This window comes from Leiobunum rupestre, chromosome 2, assembly GCF_980474605.1.
Source record: "Leiobunum rupestre chromosome 2, qqLeiRupe1.1.hap1, whole genome shotgun sequence".
Lineage (NCBI taxonomy): Eukaryota > Metazoa > Arthropoda > Arachnida > Opiliones > Sclerosomatidae > Leiobunum > Leiobunum rupestre.
This window is the reverse complement of record NC_143385.1, coordinates 92,350,810-92,374,952: the sequence shown is the minus strand read 5'-3', so window position 1 is coordinate 92,374,952 and position 24,143 is coordinate 92,350,810. Positions and strand designations below refer to the sequence as shown.

The 24,143-nt window shown below is 37.8% G+C and overlaps 2 protein-coding genes across 2 annotated transcripts; both read left to right on the top strand.

Annotated features, from left to right (window-relative positions):
- The first annotated feature begins 4,198 nt into the window (after positions 1-4,198).
- LOC149960349 (uncharacterized) lies at positions 4,199-6,673 on the top strand. The gene is made up of 3 exons (XM_090167461.1): positions 4,199-4,311; positions 4,378-4,976; positions 5,028-6,673. Exons 1-3 carry the CDS (start codon positions 4,199-4,201, stop codon positions 6,671-6,673), a joined length of 2,358 nt encoding a protein of 785 aa, XP_090023587.1.
- Positions 6,674-6,709: 36 nt separating this feature from the next.
- LOC149960348 (uncharacterized) lies at positions 6,710-8,146 on the top strand. Its single transcript, XM_090167460.1, has one exon. The coding sequence runs from the start codon at positions 6,710-6,712 to the stop codon at positions 8,144-8,146; it is 1,437 nt and encodes a 478-aa protein (XP_090023586.1).
- The last annotated feature ends 15,997 nt before the right edge of the window (positions 8,147-24,143 follow it).

Sequence of the window (24,143 nt, the reverse complement as noted above, 5' to 3'; positions counted from 1 at the left end):
CCGATTCTTCAGTTTCTAATACTACGTAAGCTAATTCTTTAATAATCCACTCTCGATTAACCCTAAAAAAATTCCCTTCTATAATACACTTCATTTTGGAATAAAGACAGCCGATTCTTCACCCGGTATTAAAACTGTTCGTAGTAAATACTGATCTGGGGTGTGAGGTTTCAAGTCAACTAATAAATACCCAAATTTCCGTGACGTAGCTTGTTGAAACGCATCAATAACGTATTTGCTATTGGTTGGAGATATCTGCCTCGCGAGATGATAAATTGTTGATTTATCTCGTGGTGATTTAAAAATAAATAGATAATGAGCATTTAAATTTAAAGTTCTTATTTCTTTTCCGTGGTAATAAAGGTTTTGCATTAAAATTAGTACGGAGGTGTTTCTGTGATGAGATCCACGAATAAATAAATTAGTAACATCTTTATTATTAGATATCTCGCATAATAAATCGTCTAATATAACTAAATTCCTAATTTGCGGGTTTAATATATTAACATCGAGTAACCCTTCGTGAAACTAGACTGAAGGTGTGTGTTCTAATATTGATTGAAATAGTTTTGGCTGATACTCGGTATAACACCATATTATCCTCTCCGGAGGAGGGGATATGCAGGTCTTCTTATATTGAATCAACCGCCCCACCAGGAATGACTTTCCGCATTGGGTGGACCCGGCTACAAGCCCATTCATTGGATGTTGTAAGCTTAAATCCATAATTGTTAATGAGAATCGGAACATTAGTACAATCAATTTTATTAGTTTTTTAACAAGATTTTAGCATTGCATATTATTAGTGACATTATATTATTCAAAATTTCTTTTGACAATTCACAGCGAATAGTAAACATTTCAATAATATTTTCACAATCTACCGACATACTTATTTCATAAAAATGCAAATCTACACGCTTAGAATAATCCGTCATGATACAATCATGCTGGAGTTGAGATGGATGTCAATTTGACAGCCATTGCACGCTTTCTTAAGAGCTTCGTGTAATTGTTTAATTACAACGTTAGTCATCGCCTCCTTTATTTCCTTGATTTGGTTTAAACACTTCTGAATAGACTCGTACTGGTCGAGGAAATTCAACCAAGAAGATTGAGCGAAAGCTACCCCCTCTTTAGTCGGTAGCAGTTTTCCATAGTTTACCCCATAACCATGGTACATTTGTCTAACATCTAAAACCTTTTGTTCGGCAAATCTATGAACCGAAAACCGTTTGGTTTCAGAACCTGTGAAAACCCATGAAGTTTCAGCTTCGTTATTGAAATAAGCTTCAATAGCATCTTTCTTTGTCCATAGCTCTTGCAGTTCCGCTTCTGTTAGTTTCATGCCCTTTGTTAAATCTAATAGACCGCAGTAGATTGTTTCATCTGCATAAACGATTAACCCTTTATCACCAGACACAGGAAATGAACAATTCCTATAAAATAAATACATTAAGACAAGTTAAGAATTATCACTGAGTATTTCTACTTACATTTTAAGGTTCCTCGAAGTCACTTCCAATACAATTCAGATGGTGAACTTTCTAAATATGGACTTACTATTATACGGTTTTCCCTTTTTATACTCTAAAATTATTTATCTTCGATATCTTATTTATTAAAATGGAGCTTAAAATTAATTCCATTCTACGTATACGCATTTTGAAGTGTATCGCGTTACGTATATAGGAATTTACCCGGTCATCATACGGAATCACGTGTACAATTACAATACTTGAGAACGATACGTTTCTCATACTTAAAATATTCGTTTGAAATACTCGTGAGATAGGTTCAAGTGCCAAGCATATTTAAGTACTACAATGATATTAAAATGAAGTTTAAAAATATTTCCATTCTACTTAAACAACGAATATTCCATGACGTCAAAACACTCTTAAATTCAAATTAACCGAGAAAACAAATCGTCGCGAGAAATACCCTAAATACATTGACTTTTCGACGACTTTACCCCCATTTCACCCCTTAAATCCTGGATCCTCGATCCTCGATCCTAGGATCGGAGCCACACCCTCACTTTCCTTCTACTCCCTTCTTTTGTGGATTCATTAAAATAGCTTACCCTCACTGAAGATGCGTTTAGAATATTTCACACGCTTTAGGAATTTCGATAAACCCAAATATATCCAAATATATGGAAAGTTAAAAATAAGGTATGATAAGACGCGGAATAGGAAACCCAGCGATCAACCGACGAATCACCTTTTCACCGAGATATACACCCCTTGACCCAGCTAATAGAGACCCACCACCAAATGTAATAACGTAATTGTTTTTTTATGCAACTCTCCTGATCATTATTCCCGAGAATGCCCCACTTATTTTAATAGATTCCAGACCCCAGCTGGAAACCAAAATCTAAGCGTCCCCCTTATTAATTCAGCTTCAGATCAGAGCTTAAGACCTACGACGGCAGTAGAACTACAACCTAGTGAAAAGAGTATCCACACAATCCAGTATCATATCCCTGGTACGAGTAGCCTGGCCATTTACTACCCCCAGGGCCGTATTTCAGCCATGATAGATACAGCTAGGAGCGGCGTGCTCATTCGCAATGATATAAGTAGCCTGGAAGTTTTATCCCCATCACAATTTCGGTAACCTCCCCCGCACGACTTTCGCCTCCGCATCGTATGGCAACCCTGTAAAAGCAAGAGGTCCCATAATATTACATCTGTAATTGCAGGATAGAGTAGGCCAAAGTCTCGATTTCCCATTTACGATATGGACCAATCTAAATTTGCCATGGTTCTAGGAGTAGATTTTGGTAATGCTGTGCAGGCCATCCTCTCAATTCCCGACGGAATGTTAGCCATAAATTTGCATGGGATGAAATGGATCTTACCCCTAGTAGAGACTACAGCTCGAGGAAGAACACTCATCCCTCCCCCACTAACGCGACCTTGCCACCCAACCCCACTTTAAATAATTATCAACAATAAGAGTTGCAGGAATTAATCGATCGACATCGCGAAGTTGTAATAAACTAGGGAAAACTCATTTGTTGAAAAATAGCATAGACACCGGAAACAACCTCCCTATAGTTAAAACCCCCTGTAGAGTTTCCCCGGCAAAGCAAGCCATAATAGAAGAGCAAGCAAACCAAATAGTCTATCGGCCCGGTAGAAAACATACCTTAGCAGACCCGTTTCCCGATTTAAAATTGAAGATTTAAACGAAAATCCAACCCACGACTCTGAAGAAATCACAGAAGACCGATTTTTAATAGATGAAATTCCCCGTCGTTCAGATTCCGACTTATTTCCGGAAAACCTCTTAGCGATACAAACAGACCCCTCCCTCAAGAGACAATAATTACAGTTTTAGATCACGAACAATGGGAAATTAAGCAGAAAAAAGATCCCGAATTAGTTGCGCAACATTCCAAAAACGTAAAATAAAACGGTTTAATTTATACGAAAACCTCCGAGAACGATTTATACTAGTAGTAGCTATCACGACGCTCGATACGCGGGACATAAGGGGATGGATAAAACTAAACCACCGAATTAAAGCGAAATAATACTGGGAAGGGATGAGAAAGGAAATAGAGGAGTATGTTCACACTTGCGTAATATGTCAGAGAACCAAAACCGAGAAAAGAAAAAAGGCAGGTTGAATGATGAGTTGTATCCTGCATCGGCCTTGGGAATTAGTTCGGCTAGATCTAATTGGACCATTCCCCCTCCCCTACTGGTAACACCCAATTATTGGTAATGGTAGACTACTTGTTGGAGACAAAACTAAACAAAAACAATATCTGCCAAAAAAACCATATTTTATAAACTAATATTAGTTGTCGTGATATATTTTTTACGCACCATATGAAATATAAAAATAGTTAACGTAATTACGTAACCCGTAAATTTATCATTCAGTTTCTTCAATCGACCTGTTTCAGTCATTCGTTTTAATTATGTAAATAATCCTTTTTAACCATTTGTAAATAAAAGTTACTATTGTTGCGTACGATTGCCATTTTAATTCAACCTCAAGTTCACGAACATTTTTGGTCCGTCGAACCGGATTCGCCTTTCGCCGTGATTTAATTTACGACTTAACCAGAAAGCAGCCTATCCTCAACATTTCTCGTGGGATACTTGAAGTTGCATTCGCACCTCGTAACAATTAGTCAACTACTGTGAAAGCTGTCTCATCACCATCCTGAGACGAAATGGACCTGACCCTGAGTATCAATAAGCGCAGATGGATTAAAGGACAAGCGACAAGATATGAAAATGTACTCCAAAACACTCCACGAGACCAACTCGAAGTCACTGCAATCAGGTTGTATCTCGGCAAGATTGAAAAGCATACAAATGAAATAGAACAATGTCATTAAGTTATTACTAGCACCTGTTTACCAGCGGACGTAGACGGTCATGATACTCTCATTGAACGTCTAGAAGCGTTGACCATTAAATTTCAAACAATTCTCAATATCAAGACCCCACCACAACAGCCGGCGGCCGTTCGTCAAACAGCCGATATCAAGTTACCCAAGATGGAGCTACCAATATTTGGAGGCAACTACACTGAATGGTTTTCATTCCATGACCTGTTCACAGCGACGGTACACGATAACAAGTCCTTATCGGGGTGCCAAAAATTCCAATATCTCAAGACGTCGCTCCGAAATGAAGCAGCTCTCTTGATTCATTCCTTTCCCGTGACGGACAACAACTACGCCGAAGCGTGGGATATTCTCATGAAGCGGTACAACAATAATCGAGATATCATCGAGGCACATATCAATCGGATGTTCAAACAGCCAAACATCACTCACGAATCTGGATCAGAGCTTCGTCATCTCGTAGACACCACTGCAGAATGTCTAAGAACGTTGAAGGTACTAAAAGAGCCAGTACAACACTGGGACGCTATCTTGTTACACGTCGTGAAGGAGAAGTTGAATCCTGAAAGTCGTCGCCAGTGGGAGCTTTCATTTACAGGTACAAGTTGACCCACATACGAAGAGTTTGCTAACTTTCTTGACCAAAGAGCCCGAGCCCTTAGCGTATCGGAGACGCCACAAGACAAGCAGAGGTCATCGTCATCCATACTGACAAAAAGAGCGATTCATCACACTGGCGCAGTTAAAGAATCCTGTCTTGTCTGTGACGAACCACATTCAATCTATAAATGTGGTACGTTCCTGGCGGCACCCATTCTAGAACGGTGGAACATAGTCAAGAAAAATACACTATGTTTCAACTGTTTGAAGTCAGATCATCGATCGTCCGATTGCAAGGCAGGTAAATGCAAAAATTGTAGTTCAAGACATAATACTTTACTACACCAAAAGAGTCAGCTGCAAACAAAGAGTGGAAACGGGTCCATCCCAACTAGTCAAATCAAGAAGGTAATGACATCAAGATCCTCTACGGGAGGATTGCCATCAACAGCTTTAGTCCAAGTAATGGACTACAACGGTCAATTCCACGCCGTCAGAGCCTTGCTAGATTCCGGTTCGGAAGCAAGTTTCATCACGGAACGAAGCGCCCAAGGCCTTAACTTAAAGAGAACCAAGGTCAATGTCGCCATCTCTGGAATCGGATCAACTGGAGCTGGGTCCTGTCATAGTGCGACCTCACTGAGAATCATATCACGTATCGACAGCAACATCGTATTAACCGTTGAAGTCTACGTTCTCAAACGAGTAACCGGCGACCTACCAAGCCATACCGTCAACCCTCGAAACTGGCCACACCTAAAGAGACTCAACCTAGCAGATCCAGATTTCTACAAGACAGGAGCAATCGACATTCTACTTGGCAGCGATACATTCGTCGACGTCATACGAAATGGTCAATGCAAGGGTCCACGAGGTTCACCAGGTGCCTTCAATACCATATTTGGTTGGGCAGTATCCGGAACAGTATCCACAACGGACAGCGAACGGTCAATATTGGTTAATCATTGTCAACTAGACGACCAGATTCAGAAGCTCTGGGAATTAGAAGAATTTCCTAGCAAGAAAATCATGACAAACACCGAAATTCAATGCGAAGAACATTTCAAATCAACGCACTCTCGAGAAGATACGGGAAGATACATCGTACGTCTACCTATTCGGGACACAACTGAAGATCTTGGAGCATCGAGATATATAGCAAAACGTCGATTCATGCAGACCGAACGTCGACTACAATCAAACCCACACATCTATGAACAATATCGTCAATTCATGGACGAATATTTGGCCATGGGTCACATGAAGCTGGCTCAATCTACAAAAGAAGCAGCGCATTACTACCTACCTCATCATGCCGTATTGAAGGAAGCCCGCACAACTAAGAAACTACGTGTCGTTTTCGACGCCTCGGCGAAAACAACGAATGGACTGTCACTGAATGACACTCTTCTAATTGGGCCGAAACTACAAAACGATCTTGTCAAGATACTTATTCGCTTTCGACTACCAGCCATCGCTATTACCGCTGATCTCGCTAATATGTACCGCCAAATCTGGATTCATTCTGACGATACTGACTACCAAAGAATTTTCTGGCGACGAAGCAAGGACGAGCCGCTTAACGAATACCGTCTGCTAACCGTCACGTACGGTACCGCTTCGGCACCATTTCAAGCCACGAGAGTCCTGAATCAACTTGCTCATGACGATGCTACCGAATTTCCGTTAGCTTAGAAGAGTCTCTTGGAAGATTTCTATGTGGACGATCTCATGTCCGGGGCAGATACGACATCAGATGCACTAAAATTACAATCTCAATTATTACAGCTCACAAGCAAAGGTGCTTTTTCGCTTCGCAAATGGGCATCCAACGATCAAGCGTTACTCGATTCATTGCCAGCCGAACTGAGAGAAATTCAAGGCCCACTGAAAATCGAAGAAGACGAATCAATAAAGACTCTTGGACTTCACTGGCACCCAGCAGGCGATTATTTCTCATACGCCGTCTCATTTTTGCTGAACCGGACAACTGAAACGAAGCGTACCATCCTAGCAGACATCGCGAGAGTCTTCGACCCACTTGGACTTTTGGCGCCTGTTACAATCAATAGTAAGCTACTAATTCAAGATATGTGGAGAGAGAAGATTGACTGGGATGGAGCGTTACGACCAGAGCTTGTCCACAAATGGCAGAAGTTCAAGTCAGAGCTTCCAGAAATTGAAGTCATTCATGTTCCCCGCCACGTATCTCAACCAAATTACCAAGATATCAGCCTGCATGGGTTCTCTGATGCGTCCGAGAAGGCCTTCGCCGCAGCGGTATATCTACGAACTCGCAGTGACGACGGAATTACGAAGGTCCAACTTATCGCAGCAAAGACGAAAGTAGCTCCGATGAAACAAGTCACCATACCAAGATTGGAACTATGCGGAGCTGTACTTTTGGCAAAGTTGATCGTTCTGGTCCAAGAAGCGCTGAAAATCGATATCAAGGACGTCCACGCTTGGTCCGACTCAACTGTCGTCTTGGCATGGCTCTCTTCGTCTCCGCAACGGTGGACAACATTCGTTGCTAACAGAGTCTCCGAAGTCCAACAGCTAATACCAAACGCAAAATGGCATCATGTCCCTGGCGAATCGAACCCTGCAGACTGCGCTTCTCGAGGCATTTCTATACAAGAGCTCAAGAATTACACACTCTGGTGGCAAGGACCTCAATGGTTGAAGGAGTCTGATCTAATTATCAAACCAACAACCATCGATCCTGAAGAATGCAAGGCAGAAGAAAAAAGCAAGACATTAGCGGTAAATCATTCAAAACTCGATAATTCATTTTTAATGATGGTCTCTTCACTAAGAACGCTCAAGCACGTCACTGCGTACATGATACGTTTCAGCTTCAACACTCGTACCAATAAAGAATCCAGACGGAGCGGACCACTATCAAAAGAAGAAATTGACTTGGCATTGAACCACTGGATTAGAATAACTCAATATGAATACTTTGGTAATGAGATCGAACTACTCAAGAAGACCAAGGCGTTATACAGCAAAAGCAAACTTCTTCCACTAAATCCATACATCGATTCGAACGGGCTCATCCGCGTAGGAGGATGTCTGAAACATGCAAATCTACCATTTCTCTGGTATCCAAGACCATTAAATCGATGCTATTGTCAGAGAACGGATTTCCCATTTCATTTATAACTGACACCATAGATTTCACGTCTGTTAGAAATTTCATTTGCTTACTTGGAATATCCTCGTGGTGACAGCCTTTTCTGCAATCGGAGTTTCCTTGTTCTAACATGGTTAAAAACTCGTTGACTAGTCGAGATGTTTCTGGTCCCGCAACCATCCAGCGTACTAGAGCTGACGGTTTTTCGGTGAGACCAACAGCCCCTCCCTCTCCCTTGATGATTGCGTTGTTTTGCTCATGCGCTTCGTCGATGGGCATTCTAGAAAACGGCCTCCCTGATTTATTTACCGTAAATTTTCCTTTAATGAATTCATTGTAAACACCAGGGTGTTTATTCGGAAGTGATATCATATCGCGTAAATGAATGCAATTGCACGAGCGAAGTTCTGGTGATCGAGAGCATTGAATAGCCACTGTATATTTTTCAAGGATTCAACGTAAAACTTGATTTTTCCTTCGTGAATTGCTCTATCCCGTAATAGAATTGCAAGTTCTATTTGAAGAATTAATTGCCAAAATTGAAATTGTGGACTAGATTCTGCACGTTTTCGGCACCATTCATCAAATGTGTATATTGGCGTAATAGTTTCTGACTCCTGGTATTCCAAGTAGGCTTGTTGTCGCAATTTGTGCAAGGAGCAAGCAGTCAGTTGGTGGGCTCGTGCTGTTCTTTTTACGTGAGAAGCGTTTAGAAAGGAATTGGCTGTGCCAGATGAAGCTACATGCGCTTGTTCGATAGCAGATGTCCACCCGCTTCCTTCCAAAAGATCGCCAAGAGTTTTCAACAATGTCATTTTAATATGTAATCCACCTAACATGACTACCATAGAATTTTCTCCATACTTATCGGAATAAGTCCATTGGATTTCTTTAGCGATTTTGAACGGTGGTTGATCACATGTTAAAACCGGTGTTTGACCAGGATTGAGAATGTTAGTGGCATTTCGTACTATATCCATAGTATGCCGAATCATAGCAACTGACTTTGAGTCACCCGGGAACAAAGGTAAAATGGCCGTCAGTGCCACTGGCGTGTTAGGGATCTGATATTCAATTTTATAATTTGTACTATGGTACGCTGCCCAAGATAAGTGAATGTCGCTGGTTTCAGCTTTGTCAATTGTTTTTCCAACATGATCACACCAATTTAGTTCTTCTTGGAATTCACGTTGAATTAATAATTTATTACAATTTAGTGTATCTAGCTCTTCGATTATTGGAACAACAATCGATTTCTTCGAAGTAGCCACCGGTGGAACGTCTGCATAGCTTGATGGCAGGGTAGACATCTTTTTTCCGGTCTTCTAAAATTCGACACGATTTTGCTTCAAGCCCATATGATTTATTTCTGGATGTTGAAACAAAGAGATTCCTGTTCCATGAAAAGAGGTTTGCGCGCTAGTCGCTGTTGGATTATGGTCTATGTTGTCCACTGCGGATGTAGTAAAAATTCCGATGTTGAGGTTTTGTGGGCAAACTGCGCCTATCTATTCAAAGTGTCTTATTGCTGAATTCCCCATATCAGCCGAGCATCCAAGGACCCGATCATATGTAACTGAGAGTCCTAGTCTATACATCGTATCGACGATATCTTTTCTTCTGGTTTTAAAGTGGATCATAGTTCCTAAGAACAGCGGAAGAGGCGTTTCATTCGATTTCAAATGTTTGTGCCCAGCCGAATTGGAAGTATTACGTCGAGAATACGTATTGAAAACTAGCAACTGACAAAGACTGAGGCATTCTTGGGACTCGTAGTCCGCTTGACTTGTAATACTTGATCCGAACATTATCATAGAAAATAATGTTATTAAAGATTGAGGTACTGTAAATTGTCCCTCAAAAGAAGGTCGATGAAAGTTTAAAATATCTTTACGCAACATTTTTGCTATTCTTGAAAGAGCTACAGTGTCGGCTTCTTCGTTTAAAGAACAGGATGATTTAGTTGATTTTCCTATATTCTTGTTTTCCACTAGAAGAATTTATCTTCCATCTTTGTGTGCTTCAAGTTTAGGGAAGTACCTTAAAATTTTATTTTTAAAACGAGTTGAGTGAATTTCTTTTCCAACAACTGCTAGTTGAGAAAGTCGATCACAATACAGTTTTTTTAAATCGCGTAATTTAAATACAGGCGTGATCTCTTCGTCTAAACTGATTTCAACATATGCTAACAACTCTGCAAATACCGTTTGATGAACTTTGTCAGATTCTCCTTGATTTTTAGATTTCTCTCTTAACGTCTCTCTTTTGTACAAAGCAGCTAAACAAGAGGCGTGATATTTGGCGTCTGTGGCCATCATATCGCCTTCACTAAGTTTTGCGATTAAGTTTTGGTCTTCAAGATTCAGGGCGCACAATCTTACACGACGATCCAGTTCAAATGTACAAGCTTCATGCAGTGGCTTCAAATTAGTGCCTAGGCCTTAACAAAAAAAACACTTATCTATTTTGTCCTTAGGTAATGTACTTGATTTTCTGGTATACTTTTTAGTTGGGACACTTTCGTTGTCTTCACTAGGTAATACGCGTTTTTGGGCTCTAGTCAACTCTGTTGTGTTAAAGCGAAGACTACATTTCTTATGAAATTTTGCTTGATTAGATTTAAAGGTTTCTTCCAAACCACTGCCATTGTCCAAACGAGAAAAATTCAAGTTACTTGGCAACGACCCTAAATCGCCAAATCCTTTCAAGTTCTCCGCAATAGTAGAGTAACCAGATCCTTTAACTGGTCCGGTGTTATTTGCTGGACAGATTAATTTTTCAGATGTAATACTTTGGCATATAAAACATTTATTCCAATCGGTTTTCTCCGACAGTCCTTTAGTTTTAAAACAACTGGCATCTACTAATTTAATTTTTTTCATTTTGAAGCCGAATAATGAAAACGTCATAAAATAAAAAACGTAAAAATAACTTGAATGAAAACGTGATTATAGTTGAGTCGCGGGTTCCGTTTTTAAGCGTCTTCGCTGGTCAATAACTGTCCCTCAAAGAAAAGTCCCTGTGATTCACATCCAATGGAATTTTTGGAATTTCCCACTTGCAGCTGGGAGAAATTTCTTCATTCATTGTTTACAATTGTTACTGCTTATCAGCCTTTCGAGAATCCCAGGTTTTCGGAAAAACCCATGTGGTAAGGTTTCTTTCAGAGGACCACAAATAAGGTTATTTAAAGTTTCTAAGATAAATCAATACATCTGTACATGTGTTTACTTCTTGTCAATGTCGAGCTTAATTTCAACTAGCGCGCGTCAAGTGCCGTCATAATATTAAATATTATTGGCGCACACAAAAATGTTTGCATTGAACTATTTATAACAGTTTCCATAAATTATTTGTTGGTCATTAATTATTAAAATAATTAGTCATAATAAAAATAAAAATTGTAAAATGGCAAAATCTGTTTTTCTTTTCAATTTTTTTAGAAATTTAATTAAAACTTCTAAAAAAGCGAAATCTGTTTTTCTTCTCAACTATTTTAGACTTTTAATTAAAACTTATAAAAGGCTAAATCGCTTTCTCTTACTGATACAAATAATATTATTTTAAAGATCACGGTTTAAATGAAATATTTTGAATAGAAATAATGTTAAATATCCCCGTAGAAAGCATATAAAGCCTACGTTTTCCTATTCCGAAGAGCGCGGTCAAGATAGCGAGACGAAACGCTTCACAATGTACGACCCCCAAAACAACCGAGGCTTTTCTCCACGGTGGTTCGCATGCGCGCGCCGTCATTTCCACGGGGGACGTCCGTAAAAATAACTTTTCACTTTTTTAGCAAATTATTCGTCTAATTACTTGCTCTACAGGTCAGATATCGAATGCCTCCGCATCCTATCTGTTTCTAATTACATTGAACTACAACTCCAGAAATTTTCATGCTTTTAACCCAAAATGCACAATTTCTTTAAAAACCCGCGTTTAGCCTCCTAACTATAATGGCGATCCCGTGTGGTAATTGTGAAGAGTGGTTTCACATTATTTGCTTATGACTCCCCACTGATTTTGTAGAAGCTACCCCGAAATATTACTGCACCGATTGCGAACCTCTCTTGCATATTAATTTAATACAATTGTGCACTCCACCAGTACCTCAGATTGAGGTAAATAATTTAAACGTTCGGGACGAACTGTGCGGATTCTGTTTTGATATAATGAAAAATCCCCAATCAATTAAAATCCTTTAATACACTTAATTAACCCCTACTATACTTGGTATGTCCTGTGTGGTATGATTAGAAAGCCCCAGAAAATTCCCAGAAAAAAAGATATAATTTAAAAATCTAAATATTGAAATTATGTGAAAAAACCCCTAAAAATCTGAAAAGTTTATTTAAATGCAAAATTTAGCGAATCAATTCATTGCCCCACCTTAGTGTTACCTTCCCACGATAGACAATCCGGTGCCAAGAAAAAAATCCACCCAGAAGGTCAAATTGCATCCTGTGGCGAGAGTTCTAAATAAGAAAGAGCGTCCGAAATTTCCCTCTTTTTCCACGCAAACTATGTGACGGCTGACCTAATCCCTGTCTAACAGTATGAAAGGTCATATTCAGCTATGGAAAAATCCCTCCAACTTCGTTGCCAAGGATGAAAACTAGAAAGTCGTCCAAAAAGGGAAGAAACAGAGACCCATACAACAGGAAATATGGCGCCTTCCAAACCCCCGGGAAAGTATAACTGCAAGTTAAAACCCACTACCAAGCCTACACTTCCGACACCCGACTTACACCCCCCCCCTAGACGGAAGAATAACAAAACCAGGGAACGCAAAGGAAACAAGAGAGCTAACAGTTCGAACAGAATCGGAAATATGAGAAAACCCCCAACCCTGTCCGTGCTCAGTCCGCGATGTCCCAAGAAAGTAATAAAATAAAAGATGCATAATGCACATAATTAACGGTCAATCCAAAATAGGCGAAATGCCCATCGAGTTTAATTTTCAAATGAATCCCTAACTCCCCGTTATGGAAAAACTATCAGCAGATCGAGTCAACTTAAGGCACCCCTCCAAACCCACCATTCGTCGAAGTATCATCCCACTAGCAAAGGAAATTCCTGGGTAACGTCCCCTTCTTTATCGAGAAATAAAGTCGTCCACGTCGCTTTGCAGTAACCCGATATTCGAGACACCAAGAAGAAGAGCCAGCAGAAAGAAGACAACATCCCCTGACTGCGAAACCGTAACCAGGGTCTCTTAAGGAAAGGTCTTCTTACCTTGGGTTTTTTCGTGTAACCCGTTTGTAGTTTTCCCGCCATTTGAAAAACCTAAGCCTGGCACATGACGACATCTATACTTATACCCTAACGATAAAAAAATAACTAAAATAAAAACATTATTTCTCTAGCCAAAAAATAATATTGCATAAGATATATTTTAGAAATAATCTTATATTTTAATTTATCTTAAAATTTATTTAAAAAAATAATATTCAATAGAGGGCACTACATCTTAGTGTATTGAAAAATCTAGTAATTTAGAGCTAAATAGTCTGCTAACTCTGCTTAGCTGTTATTTTCCTTAAGTTAATCAGTTCGTCTCAAGACTCACGTGGGGAAAAGGGTTACGTCAGACGCATTGTTAGTAAATTCTCTGTCGCAATTTTAAGAAACTAGAATTACGTATTAATAATGAATTATATTCAATTTAGGATGTAGATCATTGAATGGATTTCAGTCGTAATAGTTTTAAACCGTTAACTAATGTCTCCTTATCGATGTTGTGTGCCTAAGTGCTTAAGCAATAAAGTTAATGATGATAAAGAAGAAATTCTTACCTTTGGAGCCCCTAAAGAACTAAATTTAATTTCAGCTTGGGAAGATGCAATTGGAAAAAAGCTGAAAAAATCATTTCGTGTTTGTCAAAAGCATTTTGTAGAAGATGATGTTTTAAAAGGCTACACACTAGTAATAAATGAAAATATGGTCTATGAACCTAGGCTGAAATAGGCCTTGCGTGAAGGAGCTATTCCTAAACTGTTACTTAAATTAAACAATATTTACAATAAAGAAAACCAAACTAATCCATTCAACGTATTGAATTCGTCTGATATTCGGCAATTAACCATTATATACCATTGCCGGTACTAATGTAGAAGTTGAGAAGGTAAAAGTACACGAAGTTTGTGATAAAAAGGAGCAACTAGTATTGGAACTATATGATAAAACTGAGCTAAATGTATATGATATTCCTACTGAATTTGAACTCGAAGTACCTGATGTTCCTAATGAATTTCAACTTAAAGTACCTGAAAAACCTCAACCATTTAATGAACCTGAATTGAAACAACTTAAACATTAAATGGATCGGAGTTAAAACTACATAAACCACGTAATGAAACAGAACAAAATGTATGTGATATTTTTTACGAAACTGTGCCAAATGAACCTGCTATTTCTATTGTTATTGAACATAAATTACCTCATTTTTCTCTCGAAACGGAGTAAAAAGTACCCGAGTCATCTAACACACTAGACGTACCCAATATTTCTAATGTAATTGAGCCAATTGTACTTGAACAATCTAATGAAATGAAGCTTAATTTATCTGCAAACGGGTTAGAACTCAAATTACCTGAACTATCTTTTGAAAATGTGAAGCAAAATGTGCCTGAGCCATCCAATGAAACCTCAGAGCTAAATAGTCAGAATAAAGTTGATGAAAATTTACATTCGATTGAATCAGCTCTAAACTTCCAGGCTCTGATAAATAGCATTGGAATGATAAACTGCCTGGAGGATGGTCCATTTTAAATTTGGAAGTGAAGGAGAAATGTATCTGTATATCAACCCACTATGAACGACAAGGTGGTATGTGGTTCCCGTTGAAACAAATCATTGTTTATGAAAGCTTGTACATAAAGATTTATGTGTGTGAAGTTGTTCCATCAAATATAATAGATCATATTCCAATGTATGAAGAACGCATACAATCGTTACAACAACTTCAAGATACAATAGAGCAATTTCGAAAGTTCAGATTTGTTTGGGAGCAACGCGAACAGACAAATTTCCCTTTGTAACTATTATGAAGACCGGAACGGTAGCTGAAGAAACTTGGTATTCTAATGAATGCAGTATAATTTTACTTCCCAAAAAAGAATATTTTAAAGATGACAAGTTTTCTTGTAAAAATTGTGCATTTTTGTTAGAAAAGTAAGACTACACCAAAATAGAGTACCTAAACCATTATCTCGTACCAGATAACAATTAATTCAAACATTGAAAAGGAATGATAGAGAGAAGAATATTTGAATGTAAAGAATAAGCGATACTCACTGAATTCATTTTTTTGTCGACTATGAGTCAACAAAGCGCCAAAGCCGTTTCATAACCCACCACTATACCGGAAGTCATTTTAGAATCAGCTGAGAGTCGACAAAGTGTCAAAGCCGTTTCATAACCACCACTATACCGGAAGTCTTTTTTTGTATCGGCTGGGGGTCGACAAAGCGCCAAAGCTGTTTCCTAACCCACCACTATACCGGAAGTCATTTTAGAATCAGCTGGGAGTCGACAAAGCGTCAAGGCCGTTTCATATCTTACTTAATTTCCTGTCCTGAGAACGAGAAAAACCCCGTGTCGCGAGTCCCGAACAATACCCCTTTATTCCCACCAGTATGAAAACCGAGCCCCCAACCCATAACGGTATCTTAACCGATTTTTACCTTGCCACGCCAGTCCTAGTTTAGAGTTACTTCCCCAATAAATCGTATTAAATGTAAATTTAAGCGCCTAACGCAAGTTCTTTCTTTATTCTATTTTAAGGCCTCATTTAAAAAGTGCTATTACGCACCATGGCTGTTAGATATCCAGAAGATGCGCCTGATTTATGTAAGAAATCCCCTTTTTGATAAATCTGTTATTTTGCATTTTTTGTGTTTATAATAATAATAATAAAAACATTTTAGTCAAAGCTCATTGAGTAGCCTAATCATTGTCCGACATCATCATCTTTCTTTTACTTATTATCAACGCACTATTACGTCGTAACAAACGATACGCGGAGCGCGGGGGTAATAGTCTTTTGCCCCACACACTGATATCCTATAGATGAACTATTAAACATCCAGCTAACATCCCTGGGATCGTCCTAGGGATGTTCATAGGCTCTAGACAAACCGGACATTTGCGCGTCTGTTACGTCCGACCAACTTAAACCGCGGATTTTGGGGCGTCCTACGGACTAAAGCAAGATCCGAGTGTGACGTCAATGGGTTGTCCAAAGGACGATTTTGTGTTTGCTGGGTATGTATAAATACAGTGATTTCAGTGTCACATACTCCGAGGTCACCCATGGTTTTTCCCATAAAGAAAAAATCCCTCGCAAAATGCCGGCCATTGGGAAAGCTACAGAGTGAAACTACTCTATATGTATATATAGAAGTTAAATGCTGTCATTTTACACGTAATCCTTAAAAATTTAAAATTTTCTCAGTTAACTGTTACAGTTTCAAGGCTCAAATTTAAGAGAAGGGTTTTAAAATATATAAAAGGTGAGGAAAATCGATGTAAATTATTTTGGAAATATATTTCGCTTTTGAAAATTCCAAAAACAAAACTCTTTAAACCTAAATCATTTTCAATATCTGAAATTCATAGATCTCAACTACTCCCCTTAAATCAATTTTTCAACTGCTTTGATAAAAGCATTTTTTATATTATAGCTGTCCCTTTTCTCTGCCTCACAGGGCATATTTTGCATAAAATTTATATTTGTAAAGGAAAGCCATAAGTTGGAAAATAAAAAGATTTCATTTTAAAAAATAATTTTAATATAACAGACCGGTTCTTTCCTGTAGGATATTTTACTTTAATATTTAATGTTATTAACAGTATTTAAAATAGTTTTAAATATATTATACTCAACTTAACACCTAATTGTTTTATGTAAAATTGACTTCTAATTAAATTTTATTTTAAATCCCCATTAAAAGTGAACCAGCGTTAGATAATCTAGAATCGCCAATTGTAGAATTTCACTGATTGAATCCTCGGAATGTAATTGGTAATTACCAATTTTACTCGAAAATATCCATTCAAAGCTTCGCTTGGTGTCTTGTCTCGCATTGACCACAAACTTAATATCTAAGAGTCGGTATGGGTCTGCAGCTTACGGGTCATGGACCAATCCAGCGGGTGGGCTTTAATGGGGTCTAATATATAGCCAGAACTGTTAACAGTTACATTATGCTCTATGCTTTTCATAACCTCAATGTATTTCATCCTAGCAATCGGCTCACAACGTTTCCCGTACTTAATTGCATTTAAGTGTCCTATATCTTTGGGTTTCACAATGCTCCGTATGGCAACCTGCATCCAATTTTGGTTTCTGCGTTTGCATACGAGACCAAAAATTGACGAAATCAACCTTAATGTAAGTTGCTCAATCAACAGTTGCGATTCTGCTTGATCTCTGGTATTTTCTCCTTGAATCGAAACCACAGTATTCCACCATACAAAGGAGTTATTAGAACTTTTAGCAGCCGGTAAAAAGTTCAAAACACCTCATAATATAATAATATATATAAACATTCAATGTGGCTTATTTTTACGAAGTTAACCGATAAGGCAATGTAGTTTAACTCCAAGGAGTAGAGCCGCTGAAAGTACAATGTGTTGGTATGGGAAACCAGTCTCTTTGTTCAGATGAAGGGAATGTAGAGCTTGACAAAACACTGAGGTTGTGGATAACTTCAAATCCATGTTCGCTTATAGCGAGTTGAATGCTTAATGGTGAACCTTCTGGAGCAAGACCCATTCTAGTTTGCACCCACGTGAATTCGTCAGGATCTCGAAGAATATTGGCCCAACCATCTTCTCCATCGACATGGAGATTCTTAATTAATTTTTTGCTAGCCGAAACTGCCTCAACTTGATCAAGACTAGATGAGCTTGCTTTGTAGATCTGGCAAAACAATGGTTGGTTTTTTCCACCTACTTTGGGAGCTTGCGTTTGAATGTAAATGACAGAAAGTGGAGATATTTTCTTTCCCCTAGGTCGGTTCCACTGTTGTGGCTTGTCCGTGCAGGACAGTTCACTTGGTGGCGCACAGTGGGGTATTTAGGTCTAAAAAATAGCCAAAATTATTTCAGTTATTTTTTCTTTATAAAATGCTTTGAATATGTATTTAACGAACTACTTAGGTAATCAAATTGGTATGGTCTTAGAACAAAATTTAAATATTTAATATTTAATATTTTTAATTAATATTTAAATATTGTTTTACAGTGCTAGAGAAAAATAATAAATCAAAGGCGCAACAAAGCGCAGCTAATTATAATTTAGCTGCAAACTAGAAGCCCTATTTAACATATTGGTAAAACAAAATGAGATTGGAAGCCTTTGGAAGTCTAACATTTTCAAGTGAATATTCGTGAAATATCGCAAAAAAACACAAAAAACGAAACCCAACTTCAAGGTCGCATAAGTATACATTGAAAAGCCCCAAAAATATTTTAATATGAAGTTCTTACCTTGTTCGACAGCTTCCATAATGAAACTGTTGAAAAATATTTGTTAGCGCGAAAAAACCCGAAAACCGACGTTGTGTGCGTTGTTTTGAAATCCCAGAAGTAAAATGTTTCAATAACCTTCGTGAACTTTCGTCTGCTACTAGCTGACTAAAATGTGTGTTTAAAAAAATAATTGTGTAAAGTTGTAGTCACGTATATAGACTACTAAAGGGAAAACAATTATACAATTTGGACAATTAAAAACATTTTCAATTTTGAACAGATATTGTGACAGAATACTCCACTGTGCGGCGTTGTCACATCTTTTGCTTTTAAAATGCTAAGCAACCTTAGTAGGGCTATCGAGTGATTGAAATTACCTTTAATACCTGCGGCACATCCACAATTTGCATCCAGAATTAATGGACAGGAAATTGTATACGCCGCGCAAACTGCATGTGGATTTTCATTTTTTCGATAGCTATGGTAGCATTTGCTTTTAACATAGACTATATCTTCCTTCCGAAAATAATAGATAAATAATTAGTCTATAAATATTTACTTTGAATTGAAGAATAAAGATTAACGATTAGAAACTAAGAAGACTATTGAGAACAGTTTACTTTAGAATACTCGAAGAATAGTGGACTATATCGGTGGATATTACCCCTTCGCCCCGCGCGTATCGTTTAATACGATACTTAGCAGTGCGTCAATGGCAATAAGTAAAAGAAAGATGATGATAACCGACAGTAATTAGGATACTCAACGAAATTCTCGATTGAAATGCTTTTATTGATAGATAAATATAACACAAAAAATGATAAATTAAAAATGGGATTTCTTACTCAAATCTGGTGTATCCTCGGGATATCTGGCAGCCATGATTATGGTAATAACACTTAAAAAGGGGGGCAGTTAAATAAAATAGAGAGTAAAACTTGCGTTAAGCTAGAGCATAGCGCCGAATTAATTTTCAACGGTGGCGGCGGGAACGATAATTATTTCGGCGGCGGCGTGGCGCGCCGATTTTCAGAAAATAATCGGCGGCGTTGAAAAAAATCGGCGGCGGCGGCGCCTAAGGGGAAAAACTGCCCCCCCTCCTCAGAAATAGCGCCAGCCTTTTAATAGACCGCTAGAACTTAAATTGTTAAATACATTTAAAAAAGTACATGTTTAATAGAATGTATTTTATTAAAAAAGGAACCACTTGTTTCCAAAACAAAGAAGAGGTAACTTTGGTTACATACTATCAGATGTAACTTATTTAATCATAAGTGTGCCTGAAAGAATTTTTTCATAATGATACCTTGTTGCAAGGATATGACGTTATTGACGTCACTTCCCAGTCGATGACGGTTTTATCGTCATTAAAAATGGTTCTCGCGTAGGGGGGAAGGAAGTTAAAACCAGTTTTACGTGACGTTAGTGCTGTATTTTCTTTGGTGGCTGTCAAAGACTATATAAAGTTACACGTAGCTTTATATAGTCTTTGGTGGCTGTGAAACAAGGTCTCATTTAAATTTTTAATACAGATATGTTGAACAGAGGCACACTTATCAGTAACTATGTCACATATGATACTATTAAACTAAAACATTAACGCTAGTAATAACAATACTGTACTAATTTGAAGTTTCATTTAAATCAAGGACTACTTCTGCGTATTGTTCCATACCACAGTGACTGAGAAAAATCATATCACCTCGGGTAGGAATCGAACCTACGACCTTTGGGTTACCGTCCCAACGCCACTACCATTGGATTACCGAGGCCACGAACAATAAAATTAAATTATCTCTATAATACTGTACTAATTTACTACCATTTCACTAGTATTATTATCTATACACTCTTTTTAGAAACTTTTGCTGGGCGCCGCCATTATCGTACAGACAACCAACGAGCCAGCCCTCTACCGCATAAATTTCATCCCCTTCAAATCCGGTTTTCCCCGCGCATTTAAGTCTGTTATCACAAATTATTTTATCTTTGTATCAAAGGAATTTTTAAAGTGTAATAGAATAGTTATTGCTGAATGCAGCTGATACGTTTCTGTACTTATTACAACATACGAGGCGAGGCAACTACAAAGCCGTTTTCGTTTCTCTCTCTCCGATCCCAGCTATCTGCTGCAGAAAATCTTGGTGCGTGCGGTGCAGTGGTGCCAGATCTTATGGAAATTATTAATTATTTTTAATTTTATAACGCTAGTACGGTGCACCCAACAGCCTAGGAATCGTAGCACTACCAAAAGAAAAATCTATGTAGTTTAGATCTCTAAACGTAATTATTATACTTTAATAATGGAAATTAATTCGGCGGCGGAAAGAAAATGTTTCGGCGGCGGCGGCGGCGCCGCCGAAATTAAATTTATCGGCGGCGGCGTTTCGGCGTTATCTAAATAATCGGCGGCGTCGGCGTTTGATCGGCGGCGCTATCCTCTACGTTAAGCGCTTAAATTTATTTAAGAGATTTAATAAAATTATTGGGGAGAGCTCAAATCTATACTGGCGTGGCTAAGGTAAATATCGGTTAAAATACCGTTTTGGGTTGGGGGCTTGGTTTTTATACGGGTTGGAATAAATGGGTATTGTTAGGGGCTCTCGACACGGGGCTTTTCTCGTTCTTGGGACAGGATATTGACAAAACACTCTAACTTGGGATTGGAGGAATCATTGGGGAGAATTGATTTAACAGGGTTTTAGGGGCTCTAGACTCAATCTTTTACGGGTTACGCAAGACACACGCACACGCGTATGATACTTCGACGACAAGGGGATTGGGAGGGGTGCCTTTACTTGACTTGATCTGCTGATAGTTTTTCCATCACGGGAAAAAAGGTTCTTGGATTTTGGGATTCATTTCAAATTAAACGCGATGGGAATTTCGCCTCTTTTGGGTTGTGCATTATGCATCTTTTATTGGGACGTCGGGGACTACGTTCTTGGGATATCGCGGCCTAAGCCCGAACCGGGTTGGGGATCTCTTCTAGTTCCGATTCTGTTTTGGACTCTTCCTGTTAGAATCTTGCTGTTTCCTTTGCGTTCTCAGGTTTTGTTGTTCTTCCGTCTAGGGGGGTGGAAAAGTCGGGTGTCGGAAGTGTAGGCTTGGTAGTGGATTTTACTTGTAGTTATACTTTCTCTGGAGTTTGGAGGGCGGCGTTATTTGCTATCGGAGGGGTCTCTGTTTCTACCCCTTTGAATGACTTTATATTTTTCGTCCTTGGCAACTAAGATTGAGGGATTTTTCCAGAGCCAAATATGATCTTTCACACTGTAAGGCAGGGGTTAAGTCGGCCGCTACATAGTTTGCGTGGAAAAGGGGGGTTTCTTATCTATTTTCTGGGCGCCGGATTGTCTATCTTGGGGAAAGTAACACGAAGGTGGGACAATGAATAGAATAGATTCGCTAAACTATGGTTTTTAAATAGACTTTTTCGTTTTATGGGTTTTTTTTAATTTAATTTTAATATTTAGAAGTTTAAAATTATAACCATTTTCTGGGATTTTTCTGGGGCTTTCTAACCATACCACGCATGACATACCAAGAATAGTAGAGGCTAATTAAATGTATTAAAGGATTTTTAATCAAACTAACGTTATATTATGGGGAATTATTCAAATATAGGATTAGGGGATATACATAATGAAAACAGGCTTATTTCTATTAATATTTGTCAAGGGGATACATGACGAAAAACATAGACTTAATACTAAATAAATGAAACAATTAATATTTATGATGATGATTTTATAGGTTTTATTTTAACTAGGGGTTTTAATTTATTTATTTTATTTAAACTTGATAAGTAGTAAATATATTTATAGGGGCTTAATTTTAACTTACTTTATTTTTGAATTTTCTTGTTGGCTTACTTATTATTATTTACTTTTATTGTTAGGAGAAATCGATTTCGTTTCGTTTTCCCGTTATGCGGGGTTTCGGTTTTTATTGAGGATATGAGAAAAAAAAAAGATTAATTGGCAAACAAAAAAAAAACAATGAACACTAACAAATTTTCTTCCTCGATTGAGGGCATTTAAATGAAGAAATAAAAAGACAAAACAAAAAAACTTCTCGCCATATGGCGCTACAGGGGTAACATGGACTTAGTGTTTTTATTCTTTAACCATTAGTTCATGTTTTAATTATTAAAAAGACTTTACTTACCAAACTGGTTTACTCATTGAATCTCCAGAATAAATGTAGCCTTCAATTAGGTATTTGTAGCCTTTTTTGTAATGCTTTGAAGTGTTACATCACAAGTGGGAAAATTAACCCGCCTTCGATCGCTGCGTTTTTATTCATTTTTATACTTAAAGTTAACCTTAGATCAAAACTACATTAACTCGAAAAAGTAAACAAGGCTAAAACCGCCGACCGCACAGAATTCATCCAGACGAACAAGTTAAGCAGACGAAAATGAAAAAAGCTTAGTTCGCCATCTGCCATCGAAAGTTACCTACCGAAATTTCCCTACTAGCATGGCGTACCCCTTTTCGTTTGTTTGACTGTGTGAAATTTTCATATCGGTCTATTGAAAAGTTATTCAAACGTCCAAATTTGTATTTAATGACACGAAGACCCGTTATATCAGCAAGTTTAATTATTCACGAAAAGTAACATAAAATTTACCAATTAATAACTAATTTAACGATTTAAATGTTGAATTGTACACAAATAGATGATAGATAATCAAGAAAAAAGTTTTTTAAACAAAGTGACTTACTGTTTCACTCTGACCTAGACTCGTATATTCTTAGTAGACCTAAACACATTCTTGATAGCTCTTTGTTTTTACTCTATCATAGTGATATGCTGGCGACAAGAACAAATAATTTTCGAAATGTGAAATACAAATACTCGGCATAGTTATTTATATAGTAGAAAAATCAAACAATCTTTAAACGACAAAAATCTTTATAAATTAAAATATGTATTTGTAGATTTTGACAGTAAACATTTGAAAGATAAGTCGTAGAAGTATTTCATGCAGGAAACATTACGTATACAAAATATGTGACCCCTTGGCACAGGTAGACAGCCTATTGGGGTTTATAAACTAAATCACTATACAATTTCTGAGCCTTATACGACTAAAATATGATGTATATAATTATTATTTTATTAGGTATACAAAATATGTGACCCCTTGGCACCGGTAGACAGCCTATTGGGGTTTATAAACTAAATCACTATACAATTTCTGAGCCTTATACGACTAAAATATGATGTATATAAATATTATTTTATAGGTCCATTAACGTTTGTAGCTCAGTGAAACACAATTGATTTAAAGAGAATAAAAAGTCTTTTTTAATGATTGCAGTAATTGTGGCCACAGTGATTTAATTTCAAATCCCCATTCACACAGCTAAATTTACATTTTTCCTGAAATTTACACGGTGAGTTATTTAATAAAATCCTTTTTCGGGAAAAGCCATTTTTCCCCGATTTTGGCAAGTAGAAATATCGGACAAGATGCACCTTTTCACTCTAAAATAGAATCAAGAACACCCCTAATGGTAAACAACGTGGATCTACCGT